This window comes from Equus asinus, chromosome 13, assembly GCF_041296235.1.
Source record: "Equus asinus isolate D_3611 breed Donkey chromosome 13, EquAss-T2T_v2, whole genome shotgun sequence".
NCBI classification, from domain to species: domain Eukaryota; kingdom Metazoa; phylum Chordata; class Mammalia; order Perissodactyla; family Equidae; genus Equus; species Equus asinus.
In genome coordinates this window covers 11,290,052-11,314,570 of record NC_091802.1, presented here as the reverse complement: position 1 = coordinate 11,314,570, position 24,519 = coordinate 11,290,052, and the positions used below count along the sequence as shown (strand labels likewise).

At 47.8% G+C, this 24,519-nt stretch overlaps 1 protein-coding gene across 4 annotated transcripts; it reads left to right on the top strand.

The window, feature by feature from the left end:
* Positions 1 to 1,103: 1,103 nt before the first annotated feature.
* ALOX15B (arachidonate 15-lipoxygenase type B) lies at positions 1,104 to 22,123 on the top strand. Of its 4 annotated transcripts, XM_044745567.2 has the most exons (15): positions 9,658 to 9,855; positions 9,945 to 10,167; positions 10,466 to 10,547; positions 15,599 to 15,721; positions 16,011 to 16,114; positions 16,888 to 17,073; positions 17,413 to 17,585; positions 17,811 to 17,957; positions 18,061 to 18,264; positions 19,308 to 19,394; positions 19,546 to 19,715; positions 19,899 to 20,020; positions 20,118 to 20,218; positions 20,298 to 20,468; positions 20,857 to 22,123. In XM_044745567.2, the coding sequence occupies exons 1-15, from the start codon at positions 9,709 to 9,711 to the stop codon at positions 21,034 to 21,036; spliced, it is 2,220 nt and encodes a 739-aa protein (XP_044601502.2). In that variant the 5' UTR covers positions 9,658 to 9,708; the 3' UTR covers positions 21,037 to 22,123. The 4 variants fall into 4 exon arrangements, with proteins under 4 accessions (XP_070338478.1, XP_044601502.2, XP_014717062.3 ...); XM_070482377.1 differs by lacking the exons at positions 9,658 to 9,855; positions 9,945 to 10,167 and adding an exon at positions 1,104 to 1,243; XM_014861576.3 differs by lacking the exon at positions 16,888 to 17,073.
* The last annotated feature ends 2,396 nt before the right edge of the window (positions 22,124 to 24,519 follow it).

Sequence of the window (24,519 nt, the reverse complement as noted above, 5' to 3'; positions counted from 1 at the left end):
GCTCAACCAGTGAACGTTTCAGAAGTGACAGCTTGGGGCTTTTGAGGCTAGATTATCATAAGAAGCTCTGTTGGGCTGGCCCCGTGGCTGAGTGGTTAAGTTCGTGCTCTCTGCCTCAGCGATCCAGGGTTTTGCTGGTTCAAATCCTGGGCATGGTGCTGGGCGTGGACATGGCACTGCTCATCAGACCATGCTGAGGCAGCATCCCACATACCACAACTAGAAGGACCCACAACTAAGAATATACAACTATGTACAGCGGGGATTTGGGGAGAAAAAGGAAATAAATAAAATCTTTAAAAAAAAAAAAGAAGCTCTGTTGAAGCTTCTGGGACCCTGAACTGCCATGTTAGGAAGTCTGACTACCCTGAGACCACCATGCTGTAGAGGCCGTGTGCAAGGGCATCTGTTGACTGTCTCAGCTGCCTCCAGCCTTCCAGCCATCCACTTCAAGTTGCCAGACATGTGAATAAAGACTTCTTAATCCTAGGATTCCAGCCTATCTGTCCTGAATACCACCAAGTATCTTTGTCTGTGCCACACAAAGCAGAAGAATCACCCAATGGATCGGGCCAGCACCAATCACAAATTTTGCACAACAACCTGTGTGATTTCTCTCTTTTTGCCATTATAAACCCTTGCCTCCTCTGTCTTCCTCAGAACACATTTTGGGTTTCTGCCTAAATCTGTGTCTCCAGAATTGCAGTTTTAATTACCCAAATAAGTATCTACTGTTTAAAGTATAGCCACCTCTGACACAGGAAGGGTTAATAATCACTGGAAAAAGCTTGCCAACAAACTGTGACCCGGAGGTGAGAAGGCCGGTTAGCCAATGACGGGTAAGACCTCCAGGGGGAGGCTACCTAAGACAGGCATCGCCCACCCGGGGGCACAGATGGAGAAACGATATATCGATATCGGGAGCAGGAGGGGCCATTGCCTAAGAGACCTTGCCTGCTCCGAGATAAAAATATACGAGCACAGCAATAACATGATAATATCAAAACAGACGCCGAGGGAGGGCTCCTTGAGAAATCACTAAGAATTCTTGGTATTCGCTAATTATTTCATCCAGAACACCTGTGTATGTTTAACAGCTGTAAGCTATGTATATATTGAAACGCCGGTTATAATAAACTCAGAGTGGCCATCAGCCCTCTCCGCATCTATCCTGATGTGTACCTTGGATTGCGACACCGACATATGGTGACCCCGACATGATCCAAGATCGGCGGCATTATTGGTGAGTAACGATATGGGGGAATTTCAATCGCCTTTCGGCGGTCCGCTGTGAGAATGATGGGCCAACAATTGGTGACTCAGCAGAAATTATACTTTAAGACACTTCAGCGGCTGCTGAACGCGATTTCAGTTTCGGTTTCTCCCGCCGAGTTACAGAGGATATTGCTGGCAATATCTCTAATCAACCGTGACTTGGCGTCGGGAAACTCGAAATGGGGCACGCTCCCCAGTGCCCCGATAAATCAAATTTGGGGAGCTCTCAATCAGCAGGCCGACTCTATGTGAATGATTTAGTGGCGGCCTCATCAGGAAGTGCCGGAGTGGATCTCATGGCTTCAGAGACAGTCGTCATAGATTGTGCTGACAAAACCTTTCTTGTTCCTACCAATGTATGGGGACCTTTACAATCAGGATATTTTGGGTTATTAATGGGACGCTCTAGTTCAGCTTTGAAGGGCTTAAACATCATTCCCGGGGTAATTGATGCTGACTATCAAGGTGAAATAAAAATCATGGTCCGTTTATCTGGTTATTATGTGATAGAAGCTTTTACGAGGATAGCTCAGTTGATATTAATACCTTACTTGTCCCCTGCTCACGCCTTGATTTCAGTTTCGATTTCTCCTGCCGAGTTACAGAGGATATTGCAATATCTACACATTGCCCCTGGTTCCCTGAGGATGGCATCTTGGACATTGAGTTGTGGGAAAGGGCTGGCAAGGCACTAAAGTCTCACTTTGAGCATGGCCTTTTAAAATCTTTAAAGGACGTACATATCTTAATGACTTTGGGAACAGTACGTACTGCGCTGTTCCCTTTGTGGGATCTATGGGATGAGGAAAACTCGGCCTCGTTCACAGGAGCGCCCTTCAGGCAAAGCTGAGGAGGCGCCACCACTGCCTCCTCCACCTTGCTCGCCGCCAAGAGACTCTTTTAAAAAGGCCATTAGTAAGTCTCAGACAAATTTTGAACAAACGTCCTCAGACGATGATGATTTACCATTCCCCCCTCTTTTAGAGAGGCGTTTCGCCTTCAAGAACCCTCCTGTCTTGCCTACTGCTCCTCCTTGTACTCCACCAGCCGCGTATGTTGATTCCAGGCAGTATAGTGTTGTTCATAATTGCCTTCGGGAAGGATTAAATCATGGAGATCCTGATGTTTTTTCCTGTGCCTTCCCCGTGATGGTCAATCATGGGTGAAGAGAACATGAATCCCTTCTTTTCGGGGTGTTTAAGGAGCTGAAAAAGAGCATTAGAGAGAATGGAGTGCAGTCACCTTTCACTGTTGGGATGATAGGGCGCTAGGAGCCAGTTACCATATGCTACCCTGTGATTGGCTTTTGCTCGCAAAGACTCATTTGTCGCATGCTGAATATACTCTTTTCAGGTCTGAGTATAAGGAGATATCTGTATCCCGATCTATGGATAATCTATCTTTAAACCCCCCTCTCCCAATCAGTGCCGACATGCTACAGGGGGTCGGCCAATATGCGACGCCTCAAGCACAGGCTGAGGCAAATGGAATGTTGCATAGACAATGTTCAGAGGTGGCATTAGCAGCCTGGAAGGCAACTCCCCCTTCAGGGGCAGACAAAGCCCCCAATTCCTTTGTGAATGTCCAACAAGGGCCAAACGAGCCATACATAGAATTTATTGACCGTCTCCAGCAGGCAATTGAGAGACAAATAGCTCATCCTGAAGCAGCTCAAATTATCCTGTTGAAAATAGCTTTTGAAAATGCTAATGCTGATTGCCAGTCTGCTATGTCTCACCTTAAAGGGCGAACTCACACTTTAGGGGATATGCTGCCAGCGTGTCAGGAAGTAGGAACTCATAGTCATGTGGCCAAAGTAATGGCAGCAGCGTTTTCGCAGCTGCCCAAAGGTGCTTTTTGATAATGCCTGTTTTAAGTGCGGAAGACCTGGACACCATGCAAAACAGTGCAAGTCCGGTCCAAAAGATATCCCTGGTAAAGGAGGGCCAGCCGATATTAAAAAGCCGCCTTCTAAACCATGTCCTTGGTGCTGAAGGGGATTCCATTGGGCGAATCAACATTGCTCTAAAATTAATGTAGATGGTAATCTAACCAACCATAATTTGGCGTCGGGAAACTCGAAATGGGGCACACTCCCCAGTGCCCCGAAAAATGAAGTTTGGGGAGCTCCACTGCCAAGAGGGGGGCCAGTGGCTTCGGCCACACTGGCGACGGTGCTTCATAGCCTCGCCCACTTGGCCTCCCCATTGGCCTAAAAAGCAAACCTCTGCATCTGTACAAGGTGTAGGGGGGCTTATGACACCCGAGGGGAGTGATCACGTACTCAAAGTCAGAGGACCTGAAAACAGAATTGCCTTAATTACACCCTACGTTCTTCCAACTCCATACTCCCTATGGGGGTGACAAATAAAAATGGCAAGCAATAGGATATATTGGAGTATATGAGGAAGCCATTTGGTATAAACCTAATTCTGCCTGACTTTTTTTTTCCAAAAGGGCCTGACTGTGGCCATTGAGCATGCATTGTATATCTGCTTAGACATTTTGAGATAAAGGTGCAACTTCCCTCCCCCTCCCAATGTTGGCATCTCCTTAAAGATTAAGCATCTTTCTTTAGTCTGGGAACTGATTGTAGCGCTCATCCATGACCACCCAGCTCGAGGCAACAGACCTGCCAGCCTGCGGGGTTCACTGAGACAGCAGACCTATCTGCCGTTTCCATCAATGGCTGTACGGATAGAGCAGCCTCCTGACTATTGTAAAAGGGACATTTCAATCATATGTGAAACATACTCTTTGAGGGTATATAACCACCCTGTATACCCCCACTTCTTTGGAGTGCTCTGTTCCTTTGTGGAAAGACTGTCCCGGGTTATAATCCTCAGATTTAAGCTCAGAATAAACTCACCCAAATTTTCATTTGTAGATTGGTTATGGATTATTTTCGTCGACAGGGGTGAGATTTGCTTTCTCAATGGAAACTATCTCTAAACGTTCGTTAAGCCTTTTTCCCAGGGGCCGCTGATGTTATTAACATTCCTCCCATACCTATTCAATGGAAAACTACCACGCCTGTATGGACAGATCAGTGACCCCTTCCAAAAGAAAAATTATAGGCTTTAAAGATGCTAGCACAGGAGCAACTAAAATTAGGCCATATCGTACCCTCAAACACCCCAGTATTTGTGATAAAGAAGAAATCTGAAAAATGGAGATTACTCCAGGACTTAAGGGCAGTTAATGCTGTCATGCAACCTATGGGGGCTTCACAGAAGGGAGTGCCAAACCCTTCTTTACTACCTGAGAATTGGCAAATTGTTGTTACTGACATTAGAGACTGTTTCTTTTCTCTACCTTTGTGCTCCGCTGATAGGGAAAAGCTCGCATTCACTGTCCCAGTATATAACAATCAAGAGGTCCCCCAGAGATATCAGTGGAAGGTCTTGCCTCAGGGCATGAAAAACAGTCCTACCATATGCCAACAATTAGTAGGAGATGTGTTATTAACTTTTCGAGGCAAATACCCTACTATACAACTTTACCATTATATGGATGATATTTTATTAGCAGCACCAACTAAAAATTTTTCATTAACAGCATACCAACAATTAATTGAATTTCTAAAAGGCAAAGGCCTGCTTAAGGCTCAAGATAGGGTACAGTTTACCTCCCCCTGGAAATTTCTAGGATTGATGATTGATAGACACCTGGCAAAGCCATGCATTCCCTCTATTTCCATACCCAATACTTTAACATTAGTTACATTGCAACAGCTTTCAGGAAATATCAATTGGATACATCCTTTTCTTGGCATCCCGACACATTCTCTGAGTCACTTGTTTTCCTTGATACATGGTGACTCTTCCCTCTCTGCTACACACACTCTTATCCCTGAGGCAAAACGAGAACTAAGCCTAGTAAACAAGGCTCTAGCCTCCCAATTTTTAAATTGCTTTGATCCAGAAAATTCCCTTATGCCTTTATGTGATAAACACACCTAAGAGTCCTACTGTTATCGTCTTTCAAAAAGCGGGCAAGGTTATAAAATGCTTGGAGTGGATATACTTGCCCCACACACCAGCTAAGGTACTCTATACATATTTTGATGGAATAGCAGAGGTTATTCAAAGGGGACGTTTACGGTGTTTACAATTGCGAGGCGCTGACCCTCAGACCATTTTTTTACCTTGCACATCTTCTCAGTTTGATCATCTCCTCGGTTCTCTCTTCGCAACCTATTCCTGATGCCTTAACTTGTTCACTGACAGCTCCGGAAAAACCAGAAAAGCCAGTATAGCTTGGTTTGCTAATAGTGACTGGCAGACCAAAGTCTCTCACGGACATTCAACTACTCAAATTGCAGAATTGGCAGCTGTGCACCTTTCCTTCTGTTCCTTTGAATATTCTTATGGATTCTGCTTATGTAGCTAATGCTGTCCCGCTTTTGCCCTCTGTTTTAAACTTTCATCAAACCACACAAGATATTTTCACTCATTTTCTGAAAATCAAGTAATTATTGTCCCAGCGTACTCACTCCTGCTTTATTGCACACATACGCTCTCACACTCCTCTTCCTGGTCCTTTATCTCAAGGAAATGCTATTGTTGATTCTGTTGTAGCCAATGTTTGACTTGACTGTCCTGCGTTTACAGCAGCACTTTCGTTTCACGCCTTACATCATTGCAATGCTCCAGCCCTGTGCTTGCACTTTCACTTAACAAAACGACAGGCTGCACAAATAGTTGCTGGTTGCCCAGGCTGTCAACAATCTTCCCTAGCCACCTCTCCCTTCGCTGCTGATGGGGTTAACCCTCATGGACTATACAGCAATGATCTTTGGCAAACGAACACAACAATATTTTCGCCTTTTGGACGTTTCAAGTATATTATCGCTTCTGTTGACACTCACTCTCGATTTCTTTTCGCATCGGCACATACAAAAAATAGCACTAAACAAGTCATTCGTCGTTGGCTTGCTATATTTGCTTTCGTGAGGTCTCCTACATGCATTAAAACTGATAATGGTCCTGAGTTCTCAGTGCAAATTTTCCGCCAATTTTGTGCAAATTGGAATATTATCCATAAAACTGGCATCCCCTATAATTCTACGGGACAAGCTATTATTGAGCGATGTCATAGAACGCTAAAGGATGCTTTACAAAAAATGAAAGGGGGAAATGAGTATTATAAGAATGATCTGCAAGGTATTCTCAATCACGCCTTATTTACTTTAAATTTTTTCAATCTAGCAGAGGATGGCACATCAGCTGCAGAAAGATATATGGGTCAAACTCAGAACCATATGGCCCAACAAAGGCCAGCATTACACACATCTGTTTTGACACAATATCTTGGCAAAGTGTGGATTAAAACGTCCTTATACGGATATCTGGGAGGGCCCTTTTATGGTTAAATGTGGGAAGAGAGGAGCTCTTTGTGTTTTGACAGATAAAGGCATTGAGTGCATTCCATCAAAACGCGCACGGCCTGCTCTGGAATTACCAGAAAATGGACAAACGGATAAGTAAATCAGTTTTTTTCTTTTTCCTCTTTTCTTCTCTAATGCATGTTGAGGTGATTTCAGAACATGAGAATCTCACATGTTGGGCCTTTATTCCTAATCCTCCTCTCTTTACTCCGGTTACTTGGTGGCATGCCAATCCCCCTTTGTCCTCTAACGATTCTGATTGGACAGGAGGAACCGGGGTACCCTGACAACAACATACAGGCCTGCACCAAAAGGAAGAAGGACCTCTGGTGATGTATGCTAACAATTCACCTTTTTGTATGGTTTATTAAAACAAAAGCACAACATGTGTCACCTTTCAGGAACAAATGTATTTGTATTACCAACCTAAGAAAGGACGACAGGCAGCCAATCTGACATACATTACTGCTATATCAACATCTTACGAAGACAAAAGTCATGTCACACAAGTTCCTTCCATCCCAATTTGCCATCCAAAAACTGATTGGTGTTACAAACATTACTCAGTACAGTGGTCCCCTTGCCATACAGCATATCCAAGGCGGGGCAACATCTTTGGGGCCAACGTGCTGGATTAGGGACCTCATGGACATCTTTTGAGTGACAATCATACTTGGGCCTTCAACAGATCAAGTCAGAAACCTATAACATGAAGCGAACAGAGCCTATCTGGACCCCTTTTACAACTATCTTACAATGAGACAGTGTGCAGCCCCCTCACAAAGGAATATGGAGGATCGGGTTGCCTTTTATATCACAATTGTCCCATGGCAAGTATGGGAATGAAACTGGCAATTATTTACTAACATTGGTCAAAAATGTTTCTGATACCGTAATGATTTGTACCACCCATCCTTATGTGTTATTATGGGGAAACAGTGTCCCTGCTATCCAAGAATCTTCTGGTATGTATGTGGTTAATATTTCTCCCCCATATTGGTATTCTGATTGTTTAACACATTATAATGTAACCTCATTGAATGTGATATATGTAATGGTGTTAAAAAGAAGAGCACATATTTAGTTACCTGTTTCTCTAAATCGGACATGCTCCGAAGAGCATGCTCTACATATCCTCCTTGAGTCCATGAGAAAATTACGCCCTAAGCGGTTTTTGGCTACACTAATCACGTTCATTGTGTCCGCGGTGATTATCATTGCATCAGCCGCTACAGCTACTACTGCCTTGGTTAACAGTTTTCAAACAGCCCATAAGGTGGAGTCCGTCTTGGTAAATGTCACGATTGCAGGCATTAGAGGCAGCAGTAGAGTGGCTGGGAGAGCAGTAAAGTGCATTAAATATGCGTATGAAACTAAAATGTGATTGGCAATTTACCATGCAATGCGTTACCCTCCTACCGTATAATAGCTCGCTGACACCTTGGCAAGAATGAAAAAAACATTTACAGGGGGCATTTAATACCTCCCTGGCCAATGACATCACTGGGCTACAAGCTCGGTTAGAGAGGCAGTTACAAGAAGTAAATAAGGTGTTCTCTCAACAAATATTTCAAGACATTGAAAATGGGTTACACTGACTAGAGCCCTCCAATTGGTTCTCGGACCTCTATTTACGCATATTTGTTAATGCTGGTGTGATTTTGATATTATCCATGTTAATAGTTTATGTTTTACGTCTGCTGTGCTCCCTGAAAAAACAACAAAGTCAACAAGAGCAAGTATTGGTTATGATGGGCCTTTTGGCCTCAGCACAACATGACGCCTTCCTTGCTTTAAAAAACAAAAAGCGGGGAAATGTAGCTGCCTCTGACACAGGAAGGGTTAATCACTGGAAAAAGCTTGCTTGGGGGGGGCAGGGGGCACAGATGGAGAAACGATATCAATATCAGGAGCAGGAGGGGCCATTGCCTAAGAGACCTTGCCTGCTCCGAGATAAAAATATACGAGCACAGCAACAACATGATAATATCAAAACAGACGCCGAGGGAGGGCTCCTTGAGAAATCACTAAGAATTCTTGGTATTCGCTAATTATTTCATCCAGAACACCTGTGTATGTTTAACAGCTGTAAGCTATGTATATATTGAAATGCCAGTTATAATAAACTCAGAGTGGCCATCAGCCCTCTCCGCATCTATCCTGATGTGTACATTGGATTGCGACACTGACATAAAGTGTAGGGATATTCCCTCAGTCGATACCAGAAGTGATCTCCCCGCACACTTGTGGAAAATCCACACTACCCCCATAGCTCATTAATGTCACCAACATGGCTGCAGTGGACACAGGCAACCTGGCATTTTGTGTGACTTTTCCTCCTGGACAGAAATAATTGGACCAGAGTTGGGTCCCTGGTCCAGGCTGGGTCAACGAGAACCCTTTGGAATTTGAACCTAGACACTCCAAAACCTGTCTACTCTCGTAGACATAGAACGAACTGTGCGGCAGCCATCTACCATGTGGACCGGGAAACAGAACTGGTGGAGGGAGAGAGACAGACAGACAGAGACACAGAGACAGAGAGAAAGGAGATAAAACAGACGTGCAGAGAAGAGAGGCAGAGAGAGAGGATTTCCTGAGTTCCTACAATGCTCCCGTCCTGGCCACTACTCTGTCCCTGAGGCCCAGTTGTATTCCTGGCCTTGCGTTCTTATAACAAGTCCTCCTTTTTGCTCAAGTTGTCTCTTGTGGGTATCTGTTACTTACAAACAAGAGCCCTAATTAACTCAACCTCCCCAGTCTCTTGAGTAGTTCAGTCCTAACTCCCTTCTAGTCTGGATCCACATTGCCCTGGGCCATAGTTTACCTTGAGGATGACAGTGGGTTTCATCTTAAAAGCCAACTTCAGTCAGTTGGTTGTGCCTGGGCCTGCTTTTTGGGGCAACAATGGGGCCCCATGGGAGTTCAGGTAATAACCACACCCTCCTAACTAGAGCCGGGTGGGGCACAGGGTATATCTCTCAGGATGAGCCACCCGTTCTTCAGTAGGGCCAGCAGCAGAGAGACAGACTCTGGGTGGCATCATGGCCAAGTACAGGGTGAGGGTGTCCACTGGGGAGGCCTTCGGGGCTGGCACTTGGGACAAAATGTCTATTACCATCGTGGGGACCCAGGGAGAGACTCCCCGACTGCCTCTGGACCATCTCGGCAAAGAGTTCACTGTGGGCGCTGTGAGTGTATGGGGCGCAGGGGTAGGGGCAGAGGAGGGAGGAGGAGGAACGGTCCTCTCAGATAGTAAACCTACCGTCCCCCTCCCCAGGAGGAGGACTTCGAGGTGAAGTCCCCCCAGGACGTGGGCCCGGTGCTGCTGCTGCGCGTGCACAAGGCGCCCCCGGCGCTGCTCCTCCTGCTCGGGCCCTTGGCTCCGGACGCCTGGTTCTGCCGCTCGTTCCAGCTCACGCCGCCGCGGGGCTCCCCGCTCCGCTTCCCGGCCTACCAGTGGCTGGAGGGGGCGGGGAGCCTGGTGCTGCGGGAGGGGGCAGGTGCGAGAGGGGATGGGCTGGGGCTGGGGAAAGGGCATGGAGTGAGAGGGGGGCTGATATTGGGGGTGAAGGGCAAGGGAAGTGGAGAGGTGAGCCAGTGTAGCCACTAGAGAAGGGGCAGAAGATGAGGGGCTAGTGAGGCTGTGGCGAGGGGGAGGTAGCAGCCGCGTATGGGAGAAACTGTACTTACTGGGGGAGGGGACCTGGTAGGTGGTGGCTCGAGTGGAGGGGAAAGTGGCTGGGGCCAGAGGTTGGGGGAGTTTCTCTGCCTTCCTCACTCACTCCCCTCCTCCCACAGCGAAGGTCTCCTGGGCAGACCACCACCCCAAGCTCCAGCAACAGCGCCGGGAGGAGCTGCAGGCCAGGCAGGAGATGTACCGGTGAGGAGGGGTCTACTGTATGTGGGTGGGTGGGGCCGTCGCCCACCAAGGTCGGCCTGGTGTCCCTGGTGATGATGCTGACTAAAGTCTCTGCTTTGTGCTCTCTGAACATAAGACCTGAAACTATCACCTGGGAACTTGTTAGAAATGCAAATTCTCAGACCTACTGAATCAAATATTGAAGGTGGGGGGCAGCAATGTTGGTTTTTGTTTTGTTTTGTTTTTTACAAATGTGGGGTGTTTTTCTGACCTAGTTTGCCCTCTCCAAAGCTATAGTGCAGATTAGCATGTGTAGAGAGGCCCTGTTTAAATGGGGAGTCCTTTGACTCAGATCTTAGGTTACACACCCTGTAGGGTGTTTGCACAACTGAAGGAAAGCTAAGGATTTTTTTTTTGGTCACCATAATTTCTTTGTTATTGTCTTTTTTTTTTCTTTTTACCTGTTGACCCCCTTCACCCGTTTCTCTCACCCCCCAACCTCTGCCTCTAGCAACCACCAATCTTTTCTCTGTATCCGTGAGCTTGTTTTGTTGCTGTTGCTGTTGTGGTTTTAGATTCCACATATGAGAGAGAGTGTATAGGATTTTTCTCTGCCTGACTTATTTTACTTAGCATAATGCCCTCGAGGGTCCATCCATGTTGTCACAAATGGCAAGATTTTGTTCTTTTTTATGGCTGAATAATATTCCCTTGTATATATATACTACAGTTTCTCTATCCATTCATCCGCTGATGGACACTTAAGTTGCTTCCATATCTTGGCTATTGTGAACAATGCTGCAACGAACATGGTGGTACATATATTTTTTCAAGTTAGTTTCCATTTTTTTCAGATAATACCCAGAAGTGGAATTGCTGGATCATATGGTAGATCTAGTTTTAATTTTTTGAGGAACCTCCATGCTATTTTCCATCATGGCTGCACCAATTTTATGTTCCTACCAACAGTGCGTGAGGGTTGCCTTTTCTCAGAATGCTTGCCAACACTTGTTATGTTTTATCTTTTTGATAATAGACTTTCTAACAGGTGTGAGGTGATATCTCACTGTGGTTTTGATTTCATTTCCCTGATGATTTAATGATGTTGAGCATCTTTTCATGTACCTGTTGTCCATTTGTGTATCTTCTTTAGAAAAATGTCTGTTTAGATCTTCTGCCCATTTTTAAAAATTGGGTTGTTTTCTTTTTCGTCTAGTTGTATGAGTTCTTTATATATTTTGGATATTAGCCCCTTATCAGATATATGATTTGCAGATATTTTCTCCCATTCAATGGTTTACCTTTTCATTTTGTTGATGGTTTCCTTTACTGTACAAAAGCTTTTTTTTTAAATTTTAGATTGTCACCTGAGCTAACAACTCTTGCCGATCTTTTGTTTTTTTTCTTTTTCTGCTTTTTCTCCCCAAATCCTCCCAGTACACAGTTGTGTATATAATTTTTTAGTTGTGGGTCCTTCTAGTTGTGGCATGTGAGATGCCACCTCAGCGTGGCCTGACGAGTGGTGCCATGTCCATGCCCAAGATCCAAACCTGCAAAACCCTGGGCTGCCGAAGCAGAGCACGTGAACCTAACCACTCAGCTACAGGGCCGGCCCCTGATTTCTTCTTTGATCCATTGGTAGTTCATTATCATGTTGTTTAATCTTCATATATTTCTGCGTTTTCCGTCTTCTTCATGTAATTAATTTCTAGTTTCATACCATTGTGTTTGGAAAAGATGCTTGATGTGATTTCAATCCTGGTAAATTTATTACAACTTGTTTTGTGGTTTAACAAATGATCTATCCTTGAAAATGTTCCATGTGCACTTGAGAAGAATGTGTATTCTGTTGCTTTTGGATGGAATGTTCTCTAAATATCTATAAAGTCCGTCTGGTCTAACATGTTGTTTAAGGCTGATGTTTCCTTACTGATTTTCTGTCCGTATGACCTATCCATTGATGGAAGTGGGGTATTAAAATACCCTACTATTATTATTTTGCTGTCTATTTCTGCCTTTAGGTCTGTTAATATTTTCTCTAGATATTTAGGTGCTCCTGTGTTGGGTGCTTAAATATTTATAAATATTATATTTTCTTATTGGATTGGCCCCTTTATCATTATATAATACCCATCTTTGTCTCTTATTACAGTCTTTGTTTTAATGTCTATTTTGTCTGATATAAGTATAGCTACTCCAGATTTATTTTGGTTTTCATTTGCATGGAATATCTTTTTCCACCCCTTCACTTTCAGTCTGTGTGTGTCTTTACATCTAGAATGAGTCTCCTGTAAGCAGCATATAAATGGATTTTTTTTTAATACATTCAGCAACTCTATGTCTTTTGATTGGAGAATTTGGTTCATTTACATTTAAAGAAATTATTGATAGGTATGTGCTTATTGGGATTTTGTTAATTGTTTACGGGCTGTTTTTGTAGTTCCTCTCTGCTCCTTTCTTCTTCTTTTGTAGAGAGCAAGAGTACAAGGCAGCCCTGGTCAAAATATGTGCTGTGGACTGATTCTTTCACCCACCATATGCAGATAGGGTCCTCTGGTGCCAACACTAACTGTTCCTTATCACCTGGGACGGCTTTTAGAAACTACTACCATTAAGTGTTTTTTTCAAGTGGTAGTGAAAACCTAGATTTTTTAAAGTGCCTTTTAATTCATTGTTGTCCATGAACTTTTAGAGTACTGAATATGTAACAGTATCTCAAATTTTGACTATTTCAGTCTTTAATGAGTGCCATTTAAAAAATTTTAAAATAGATATAAATTGTTATATGTAGGCCTCATGGTAACCACAAAGCAAAAACCTGTAATAAATACACAAAAGATAAACAGCAAGGAATATAAGTATTCCTAAAGAAAGTCATCAAACCACAAAGGGAGAGAGCGAGCAGTATTGTTTTAATGAGGCTTTCAGATGACTGGTGCCTGCTGGTGTCTTCTTTGCCTTGGGCCTTTTTCACACATCAGTTGTTGTGTCCTCCCGGAAATGTGGGCAGATCTGCAAATATACCACCTCAAACCTCAAGAAACTCATCCTCCAGGGAGGGCAAGGGGTGAGCTGGGGGCTGTTTCTCTGCTCTGGGCTCAGTGTTGTTGGAGGTCAGCAGGGAGAGCTGGGTGTGAAAGGCCACTCTGGCGGTGGATGGAGACTGCAGAGGAGCTGAGGCCGCTGGTGGGGATTCCTGAAGCAGAAAGCCAGGAACTGCACTCAGATGCAGATTTTCAAAAGATCGTGGTCTGGCCAACTTTGCTGCTGTCTAAAGCTTGGGCTACAGGCCGCTGCTCCAGTTCTCTGGGGACACAGCAGCTGCAGGCTCGTGTGGTTCCTGGTGATTCCACCTGTTGTGAATTATATCCCCAAGAACACCATTGCACCAAATCTGCCAGCAATAGCCCCTGATGAAGGAACAGATATGGAGGTCTACTGTGTCCATGGCGTGGCCTTTCTTCCTTTCTTGTCAAAACAAAGACACAGGAGTCAGGAGACCCAGGGCCAATCTGCTGAAAGGAGCTGTGAAATCTTAGGCAATCATTTGACTTTTTTTCCCTTTTTTTCTTTTTTTTTGGTGAGGAAGATTGTTGCTGAGCTAACATCTGTGCCAATCTTCCACTATTTTGTATGTGGGACGCCACCACAGCATGGCTTGATGAGTGGTGTGTAGGTTGGCACCCGAGATCTGAACCCGCGAACCCCAGGCTGCCAAAGCAGGACATGCAAACTTAACCACTATGCCACTGAGCCAGCCCCTCATTTAACCTCTTTGATCCTATTTTCTTCTGCAAAAGATACTAAGAATACCAGTCTGATATGTGTTATTAGGAAGAACAAATGAGAAAATTTGCATTAAGAATGCAGCTAGACAACTGCCAAAGCCTGCGCAAATGTATTCTGTTACTGTTGTTCATAATGTCTCTCAGTTACCCCTGTTGCAACTGTCGAGGCCCTTGATAGTTTAAGTGAGGCCTCAGATCCACAGTGTCAGCATCACCTGGGCACTTGTTAGAAATGCAGGCTCTTGGGCCCACCCACCCTAGACCTACTAAATCAGAATCTGCATTTTACCAAGATGGCTAGGCCTAGGTGAATCTTTTGTACATTAAAGTTTGAGAAACAGGGTTTGGCCACCACCTGGTGGCAGTGTGCTTTAATTGCAAATTTGTCGTTTGAAGTTGAAAGTTCAGACCCAAAGGCGATTTGAGTGAACCAAAGAATGAATGAGAGGAGGACTGGCTGGGGGTCTTCAGCTTCAGAGGGACCTGATTTTACCAATTCACTCAAAGGTCTTCAGGCTGTATTGCCTGCTTGATAGTGAGACTCAGAGATGCCTTAGGCCAGGGCAAAGTAAATTGGTGGGCTCCCCCAGCAAGTGGGATGCCTGCCAAAGGCAACTAAAGCCTCCTGCACCCTCTGCTTCCCAACAGCCTCCCCTCTGCGAGACGCAGCTGTGTTAGTCAGGAGTTGTGTGGTCGCAAGAACAAAGACAGACTCCAGCTAGCAGACAGGAACAAAAGGAATGTGTCTACAGGACACAGAGGGTTTCACAGAAGGAAGGGCTGGAAGTGTAGCCAGATCTCACAGGCCAGAAGCCAAAGTGACACTCTCCCTGTCTCTGGGGTCCCCTAGATGCTTCTCTCTCCTGCTTCACTTTTCTCTCTCTCTCTCTCTGCAGAACAGCTTTCTTTGGCTCCCAGTCCACACGGTGGAACACGGCCATCACTAACAGTCTCTGTGTTTACATGTTATAATCCAGATATCCAGAGAGAGATGGCCTCTCTGACTCAGCCCCAATCACCAGTTCCCTGGGAAGGCCCAGCTGTGGTCAGGTGCCCAACCTTGCACCAGTCAACTGTGACCAGGGGAGAAGTCTTGCTGCGGGAACATGGCAGCTCCCTTGCAGCCTTGTGGGTGGAGAGGAAGGACAGAGCCCATGAAGGCCCCTGCTTGTAGAAGGGGGGCTGCCTCTGACCAGGACCTCCAAGGGAACTGCCACTACCTCTGCCCTAGTCAAGGGGCTCCCTGAGGCTTCTTGCTGACCACCTTCTTGCTCCTCCCTCCAGCTGGAAGACTTACCAGCCAGGCTGGCCTCACTGCTTGGACATGGAAACCGTGAAAGACCTGGACCTCAACACCAAATACTCTGTAGTCAAGAGCACCAACTTATACCTGCGAGCACAGTCTGCGTGAGGACACCCACCCTGTCCTGCCCCTGGGCCTCAGATACCCTAGGACCCCTACCTTCTGCTCTTCCCTACTCAGCTCCCCCACCACGAGGGATATAGGTCAGACAGCCTACCCAGGGTATGGCCTCTGCTCACCACCAATTCTTAGAGGGCAGTGGCTACCTCAGGGACAGTGGCTGCTTCAGGACCTGGAGGTTGGTTCAAGATCCCAGGAGGGATAAAGCTAGCTGACAGGGGAGGGTCTCCCAGGGCCTCTTCCCCCTTCCCCCCCTTTCACATCCTCTGGCAGGTTTGCACAGCTGAAAATCAAGGGGCTGCTGGACCGCAAGGGGTCCTGGAGGAGTCTGAGTGAGATGGAAATGGTGTTAAACTTCCAGAAGACCCCAGCCACTGGTGAGGAGCTTGGGCCAGGGCTTCTGACCTCTTTCCTGAGGCATCAGCACTCATGGCTGCTAGGAGTCTCAGAAAACCAAGCACCAATTCACTGTGTGGCCCCGGGCAGGACCCTGTCCCTTGCCAGACCTTACGTTCTCCACAGATACAAAGGAGGATGTGAACTGGGGGCATCCCTCACTTTCAAATGCCTTTTAATCTAACCGATGTTTGTTGGCTTACTACACATCAGACCCTGGGTTAGGACTGTGGACACAGTCCTTGTCCCCGCAGGGCTCACAGTAGAGCAGGCGAGTGGACATTAGGCTCAAAACCAAAGTAACAAGTTTCACTTGTGAAACCTGCGCATCAGCTCCAGTGAGAGTGTAAAGGGGCACCTGCCCTAGTCCAGGGGTGGAGGAGGGTGGGGTCCTCTCCCAAGGAGGTGACTTTTACGCTGAGACCTCAAAGTTGAGTAGGTGTTAACAGTGCCAAGAATAGGGTGTGGGGACAGAGAGCATTTCAGGCTCGGGGGATAGTGCCTGTGAAGGCCCTGAAGATGGAAGGATCGGAGACCTTTGGGGGAAAGAAAGCATCTGCTGTGGCCAATGGATATTGAGTCACGGAAGGAAGATAAGAGACACAGCAGGGGAGGTAGAGGGGACTTGGGTCGTGCAGGACTGTGTAGGCCCTGGCAGGAACTTGAGCCTTTCCTAAGTGCAGCAAGAAGCTTCAACTGGCTGTCAGCCAGGGAGTAACATGGCCATATGTGCTCTGTGGATGGTGGTTGTTAGGGGACAAGAGTGGAAGCAGGAGGACCAGTTATGAGGCTCTGGTCGTGGTCAGAAGAGGATGGTGGCCTCAGCAAAGCAGTGACAGCAGAGATGGAGTGGACAGGTGGACCTGTCCTCAGGATGGAGAATCAGTGGGATGTGATGAGAAGAGGAAGCGAGGTCCCCAGGCTCTCCCACAGCAGCCAGGTGGATGGAGGTGCCATTTCCCAGGATGCCAGGCAATGGGAGGGGCCGGGCTGGAGGAGGAACCCACGTTCAGTCTCAGATATGCTGCATTTGAGGCTGGTGAGTCCTGGGGTTGGGATTTCAGGTAGACAGTGGAACAGGTGGACTGGGGACTAAGATTTGCTGTTTGGTGAATGGGCAGTGACTGAAGCCAAGGAACGAGAGGAGGTCACCTTGAGAAAGATACAGAGTGAGAAGAGAAGGGAGCCTAGGATGACCCAAGAGTAACTCCACCATGAAGCTCGGGGAGACCTCTGGGGCTGGGGTGACCCAGTCCCCATCTCCCCTTTCCCCCTACAGAGTATGTTTTTGAGCACTGGCAGGAAGACGCCTTCTTTGCCTCCCAGTTCCTGAATGGCCTCAACCCTGTCCTGATCCACCGTTGTCGCCGCCTCCCAGAGAATTTCCCTGTCACTGATGCCATGGTGGCTCCAGTGCTGGGCCCTGGGACCAGTCTTCAGGCTGAGCTGGAGGTGAGGGATGCTGAGGTCCAGGCTCTGCACCATCACAGTGCCTTCAGGCCCACCCCACTGGAGAGGGGCAGCACTCACATTCATTAAGGACCTACTGTGTGCTGCCTGCAAAACACCCTCCACCGCACTCACTCCTTTCCCAGCCCTAAGTCTTCTCCCTGCTCCACCCCCTCCATCCTTTAGAAAGCCAGGTGGCAGCCCCAGCTCCCCTTCTCTCTCCTGCAGAGGGGCTCCCTGTTCCTAGTGGATCATGGCATCCTCTCTGGTGTCCGTACCAATGTCATTAATGGGAGACCTCAGTTCTCTGCAGCCCCAATGACCCTGCTATACCAGTGCCCAGGACATGGGCCCCTGCTGCCCCTCGCCATCCAGGTCAGTAGCTGGCCAGGGGGCGGGGCAGGGGTGGGGAGGGGTCCGACTGATTGGTCGACAGACCCCTCATGGCCTCCTCTCTCCCCAATGGCCTCTCCTACAGCTCAGCCAGACCCCCGGGCCCAACAGCCCCATCTTCCTGCCCAGTGATGACAAGTGGGACTGGCTGCTGGCCAAGACCTGGGTGCGCAATGCTGACTTCTCTGTCCATGAGGCCCTCACGCACCTGTTGCAAACACACCTACTGTCTGAGGTCTTCGTTCTGGCTACACTGCGCCAGCTGCCCCGCTGCCACCCACTCTTCAAGGTCAGCAAGGCGGCTCAGACTGTGCCCCAAGCCTTCAGGTCCCTGAAACTTGGCCTACCCCTTGGGGTGGCTCTTCAAGGCAGCCTGTCCCCACATGGCCCTATCCTTTCAGGCTGGGGTGCAGAGCCACAGTCCAGCTTCAGCCACATCTCCCTGCACAGCTCCCCTGAGAGCCTGCTTTCCAGCAGGCCCTGAGCTGGGGTGAGGTGAATAGGGACTGCAGCGAGGAAGGTACCACATGTAAGACCAGGCTGTGCCCCAGAGAGGTTCCCTTCTTAGGGGAGATCAGACCAACAGCCAACAGCCATTACAGAAGCCCAACTCCTAGGAAAGGAGAGACCTGGGGCTGGTGGATGTCAAAGTGTGAACATGGCTTTGAGGGACCAACAGGTTTTCTGCAGATAGCAGCAGGGGTGGGGGAGCCCTGGGAAGGAGACCCATGTCTCTAAAGTGGGCTCTGCAAAGCCTTCAGATGGCCCAGCTTCATTTCGCCCAGGGACCTGACGCATCTCCTCTGTGAAAGGCAGGATTTCCCACACACAGGGTGGGTGGCTGCTCAGTTCTTGCTTCGACAGTCTCCTGGGTCCTAGATGCAGGCCCCCCTCTATCCTCTTTAATCCAAGCTGATTCTTTCTGACCACCGGCAGCCTCCTGGGCCTGACCCTCAGAGGTGGGCTCTGGGGGATGATTTTACATTGCCAGGCCCTGGTTTTCATGGTTCTTTGCCTTCCCAGGGGTTGGGAAATCACTGGATGCCAGAGCTGAGGGGCTCATAGTGCTCATCCAGCTCAGCCCCCTCACTTGCCCAATGATCTGATGCCCAGAGAGAGGAATGCATAATACCTGAGATCACAGAACAAGATGCTGGTGGAGGCCAGTCCCGTCACTGCACCTGGAGCCCTCATCCCTGTCCTGGGCTGTCCCTCTTGTCCCTGTCATCTCTTTCCACAAGTGATTTACAAGACTGGGTGCCTCGGTAGGGGGAGGTCTGGGGCCAGAAACACTGAGGCTTCACTGGACCCTGCCTTCTCTGGCCCTTACAGCTGCTGGTCCCGCACACACGGTACACCCTGCATATCAACACGCTGGCCCGCGAGCTGCTTATCACCCCTAAGCGGGTGGTGGACAGGGTAAGCACTGCCTTTGGGAGGGTAGGGGTGGCACATTCCTTCAGTTTGAAGAATCTGGGGTCCTGGGTTGGGAGTGGCCCTGTCTCCCCTACCAGAACTACCTCCTGCTTCTGGGGCAAGGGCTTTGGTACCCAGAAGTCCCATCTCCCAGTCCACAGGCCTTGGCCTCAGAGGCTTCTCCGAGTTGATACAGAGGAGCATGGAACAGCTGAACTATTCCGTCCTATGTCTGCCTGAGGATATCCGTGCCCGAGGAGTTGAAGACATCCCTGGCTACTACTACCGGGATGATGGGATGCAGATCTGGGGTGCAGTGGAGCAGTAAGGGGGCCATCCCCAGAGAGCTGGGGGCTTGAGGGAAGCAGGAAGGCTGGGAAGGAGAGGGAGGGCCCAAAGAGGCTCTTGACAAGGAAAACTGAACATTAACAAGACTGGGCAGGGGCGCTCCTCAGAGCACATCGAATTGAAGGCTAGGACTGAACCCAAACATGGTGCACCTTGCAGCTTTGTCTCCGAAATAATTGGCATCTACTACCCGAGCGATGTGTCCGTTCGCGATGACAGTGAACTCCAGGCCTGGGTGTGGGAGATCTTCTCCAAGGGCTTCCTAGGCCGGGAGAGCTCAGGTACAGGGACCTCAGCCCTTGAGCCCCACCCTCAGGCCTCTGCAGCACGGTCCTCAGGACCCTTGTGGCCCCAGCCTCAGTGCAACTCTCCCTGCAGGTCTTCCTTCCTCATTGGAGACCCGGGAAGCCCTGGTGCAGTATGTCACCATGGTGATATTCAACTGCTCAGCCAAGCACTCTGCCGTTGGTAGTGGGCAGGTGAGAAGGGTCAGCACTGGGGGGTGGTGGGATGGAGGGGCCGGGCTTCTAGGCCTCACTCTGCCCTCTTGGCCTTCAGTTTGACTACTGTGCCTGGATGCCCAACCTGCCGCCCAGCATGCAGCTGCCACCACCCACCTCCAAAGGCCAGGCAAGCCTGGAGGGGTTCATAGCCACCCTCCCACCGGTCAATGCTTCATGTGATGTCATCATAGCCCTCTGGCTGCTGAGCAAGGAGCCTGGAGACCAAGTAAGTGTGGGGCTGGGAGTGAGGCCAGCTCTAGAGTAAGGGACGAGTGTTGTTTCCCCTCCCTGGCCCAGACCCTACTCTGCCATCAAGAAGCCTGGTCTCTTCACCCCACTGAACCTTCCCAGGGGGACACATGAGCCTTGGACATCTCACAAGCAGGGTCAAATGGCCAAATGAGATGATCCACAGTCACCCTTAGCCGCAAAGACAACCCATGATCGCGCTCCAGCTGGCGCCCCTTTTGAAACTGTTGGGGGAAGGGGACATGGATGAGGCTCAGACAGAGGCTGGTTCAGGTCCTCAGGGTGGAGGGCTGGGGCCAGAGCCGGCTAAGGCAGGTGACAGCTTCTCAGCAGCCCCTTCATTCAACCTTGTGGTTGGTCCGCAGCGGCCCCTGGGCACCTACCCAGAAGAGCACTTCACCGAGGAGGCCTCACGGCAGAGCATCGCTGCCTTCCAGAGCCACCTGGCCCAGATCTCCCAAGACATCAGGGTGCGGAACCAGGGCCTGGTGCTGCCCTACACCTACCTGGACCCTCCCCTCATCGAGAGCAGCATCTCCATCTAAATCTGGAGATCAGGGCCTCACGTGACAACTCTTTGACCACATTGCTCTAGTCCCAGAGAAAGGGACTCCCCAGAAAAACAAGCCCCCACATGCCTCTCCTAAGACAACCAGATGCCATGTAACTCACCCCCCACAACAAAACAGAAATAAATACAGAGAACAGAATTTCATGGGACAGCGCCACCATACTTTTTGAAGATTCTAAGCCTCAAAGCGCCTGCATACCCCACAGCCCCCTTGAAGGGTTCTGTGACTTTGTCCCCAGTTGTATCTTTAACTTGCGTTATGGTGGGGCGAGTAGGGTTGCATAATCCTGCCCCTGATCCCAGTGACCACAGCTGATTGGACCTAATGGTCACCTGACCCAAGGGCAGCCCTCCTATAGGTTGCTCAGCAGCACAAGAAATGGCTGGTTCAAAAACTGCCCAAGAAGTTGATCCTGACCTCTTGTCCCAGCTTTAAAATGAACAGCCCATTGAGAAATGGCCACTGGAAGCAGGGCAGAAGGAGGATGACACCCTGCTTGGGGCATGCAGGCAATGCTCATGTATGCTTTCTTAAAAACTTGCCCCAAAGTTAGATAAAAGGCTTGCATATTATAAAGCAGCTTCCATTTCCAAAGACTTAGAAAATATTCTATCATTAGTCATACATTGCCATCTAGATTAATCTTCAATGATGGAACTGCAACATTTCATACCTATTAATTCTGTTTTTCTTTTTTCTTATTCCAACTCAGTGAGCATCCATTAAGGCCAAAAATGTGTCCCTTTGAATTCACCTAATGATTTCCATCTCTGTCTCATATTGCAGGTATCGGAGGTTTGGTTTTTGGGTTTCATTAATTTTTATAAAACAATGTGGACAAAATGCAATATATATTCGAGTAACAGCACAAACATGACCATTGAAATAAATAGAACAGCGCTTCCAAATGTGTTGACCCATAGGCAGCATTTGAACTGTTCATTCTTTACTAAAGTTCAGTGTACCAAAAATGATTTAGAGCTATATAGCTGTTGAACTTCTTTGGTTTCAAGCAACAGGGAACAATTCCTGCTAACTCAAGCAATAAAAGAGTTTCTGGAAAAGAAGCTGAGTGCCTTGGGGGATCGGAGAAAGAGTTAAAACCAGTAAGAGTTAAACACAGTTCTCAGGAAGGACTGGAAACCTGGGCGGCTTTGGGCACAGGAACCAATGGACATCCTCCTCAGGCGCTGCCATGGGAATGACAAAGCTCCTACCACTTTTTGTCCTTGAATTATTTGCCTCAATATTCAAATTCCATGAGGGAGAGTCTGTTTGCCTTAACTTGGAGTGGCAGAAACCATTGGTTGCTGTGGCAGAAAGAGTTTGTGCTCACCAAATATCCCAGGTACTTCTCAACATATCCCAGTCTACCTTTCAGTTAGGTTGAAACCATGTGACCAATTCTGGCCAATAGATTGTGAGAGGAAGTGATGTATGTCATTTCCAAGATGAGGCAGTTAAGAGCTGGTGTGCCTCCTCCATCCTTCTCTTGCCATTGAGGCTACCTTGGAGGCATGTTCCAGAAGACATGAGACCCGTCCTTCCCTCTATCACTAGACTCGAGAGCTCATGAGAACAGGGTTCATAACTGCCCACCACAGTGTCTGGCATATTGCAGGTGCTCAGTAAGTAGGTGTTGAATGAAGGAATTAATAAACGAATGATTTCTAAAACCCTTCTATGCCCTTTTTCACTTACCTGTATGTCTCCCCAACTAGACCATGAGTTTCTTGAAGGCAGAAGCTGGGTCTCATTCAACTTTATATGCATGGTGCCCAGCACTGTGCTGACACATAAGAAATACTCAACAATGTTTGTTTAATGATGGACAAAAGGAAGAATGATTGGATGGATGGATGGATGAACTAGCAAGTTGAGGGGACGTTGTGCCCCAGTCAACAAACTGGTACTTGCTTCAATGTATGTCTTCTGGGATCAACTATCATCTCCAGGAGAAACTAGAGACCCCAAGGCAGCTCAGCAGTAAGAATCTAAGCAGTCAGTCTCCAACCCTCCTTGGAGAAGCCACCACCACCTCCACTGCCCAGGTCCTGGGAGCCCCTCTGTCTCTCTCTCTTTCTCTGTCTCTCCATCTGTCTCTGTCCGTCTGTGTCTCTCTCTCATACGCACACACACACACGCCGAGTCCTTGGGCTCTCGGCTGACCAGCCATCAGAAGAGAAGGTTGTTACAGGTAAGTCACCTCTAGGGGATATCCAGTTAACTCTTCAGAGTGGTGGTCCCCTCAGCCTAGGGTGGGGACTTCATCATGGATGAGGCGTTGGGCATCCAGGCCCTACAGTCATGCTTTGCAGACCCCCGCCCCAGTTCGGCTTCCTGGCAGAGGGGGAGGACAAGTTCCCTCTTCACTACCCTGGACTCCTGCCTCCACCATCCCAAGTCTTTCAGTTATGGAATGAAGGAGTCATGGAAGGAGAAAAGAGGAAAAAGTGTGGGGTGGAAGGTCCCAGAAGTGGGGCAGAAGCCCAGCTTATCTGCTGCCACTTCCTGCCCAGTGTTCCAGGACAGGGTGGAATCACTCACCAGGAAAGAAGGATAAAGGTGTGGCTAGGTAGCAGCAAAAGGGATAGAAACAGAGATGCAAGACTCAGACATTAGCATGGAACTGAGTTAATGAAGACAACGCAGAGGCAAGGGGTGCCAGACATAAAAATTAAAGGCAAGTAACCAGTGGGAGCAACTATTTGTAACAAATAGAAAATACCTGAAATATATAAAAAGTGTCTACAAATTAATAACCCAGCAAAAAAGAGAGCAAATAATATAACAGGAAATTCACAAAAGGCGGTTCATAAAATAAACCTAAACATCTAACAGACATGTGAAAAGATAGTTAACTTCACTGGTTGTTAGGGAAGTGTATTGAGAGTTGTCAGGGGTGTAAAGCAACCGGTCTCTGGCATGACAGTGTAATGGTGTAGCTTTGGTGGAGAACTCTGGAAGCCTCAATCAAACTTTAAAATCTAAAAGAAAAAATTTAATCCAGCAGACCACTTATAAGAAGGTATCCTACTAAAAACGCCCATATTTGCATAAAGAAATGTTTATGATGATGGTCTACGCAATATTATTTTTATAGGAAAAAACTTTAAAAAACTTAAATGTCCAGGGGCTGGCCCGGTGGCGTAGTGGTTAAGTTCATGCACTCGGCTTTGGCAGCCTGGGGTTCGCAGGTTCAGATCCCAGGCTCAGACCTGGCACCGCTTGTCAAGCCACGCTGTGGTGGCATCCCACATAAAATAGAGGAAGATTGCTCAGCGACAATCTTCCTCAAGCAAAAAGAGAAAGATGGGCAACAGATGTTAGTTCAGGGCCAATCTTCCTCACACACAAAAAAAAAAAAACAAGAAAAAAAGAAAAACTTAAATATCTTTCAGGAAGAAAATGTTAAATTGGGAAACAGTCCTACCATGAAAAATAATATAGCCGGTA

Bases quoted from the DNA above. Each gene is read 5' to 3' on its own strand.
- ALOX15B (XM_044745567.2), top strand. From the start codon at position 9,709: ATGGCCAAGTACAGGGTGAGGGTGTCCACTGGGGAGGCCTTCGGGGCT. The intron at 10,548-15,598 runs GTGAGGAGGGGT...TCCTCCCTCCAG, and splicing joins GCCAGGCAGGAGATGTACCG to CTGGAAGACTTACCAGCCAG. The intron at 17,586-17,810 runs GTGAGGGATGCT...TCTCTCCTGCAG, and splicing joins GTCTTCAGGCTGAGCTGGAG to AGGGGCTCCCTGTTCCTAGT.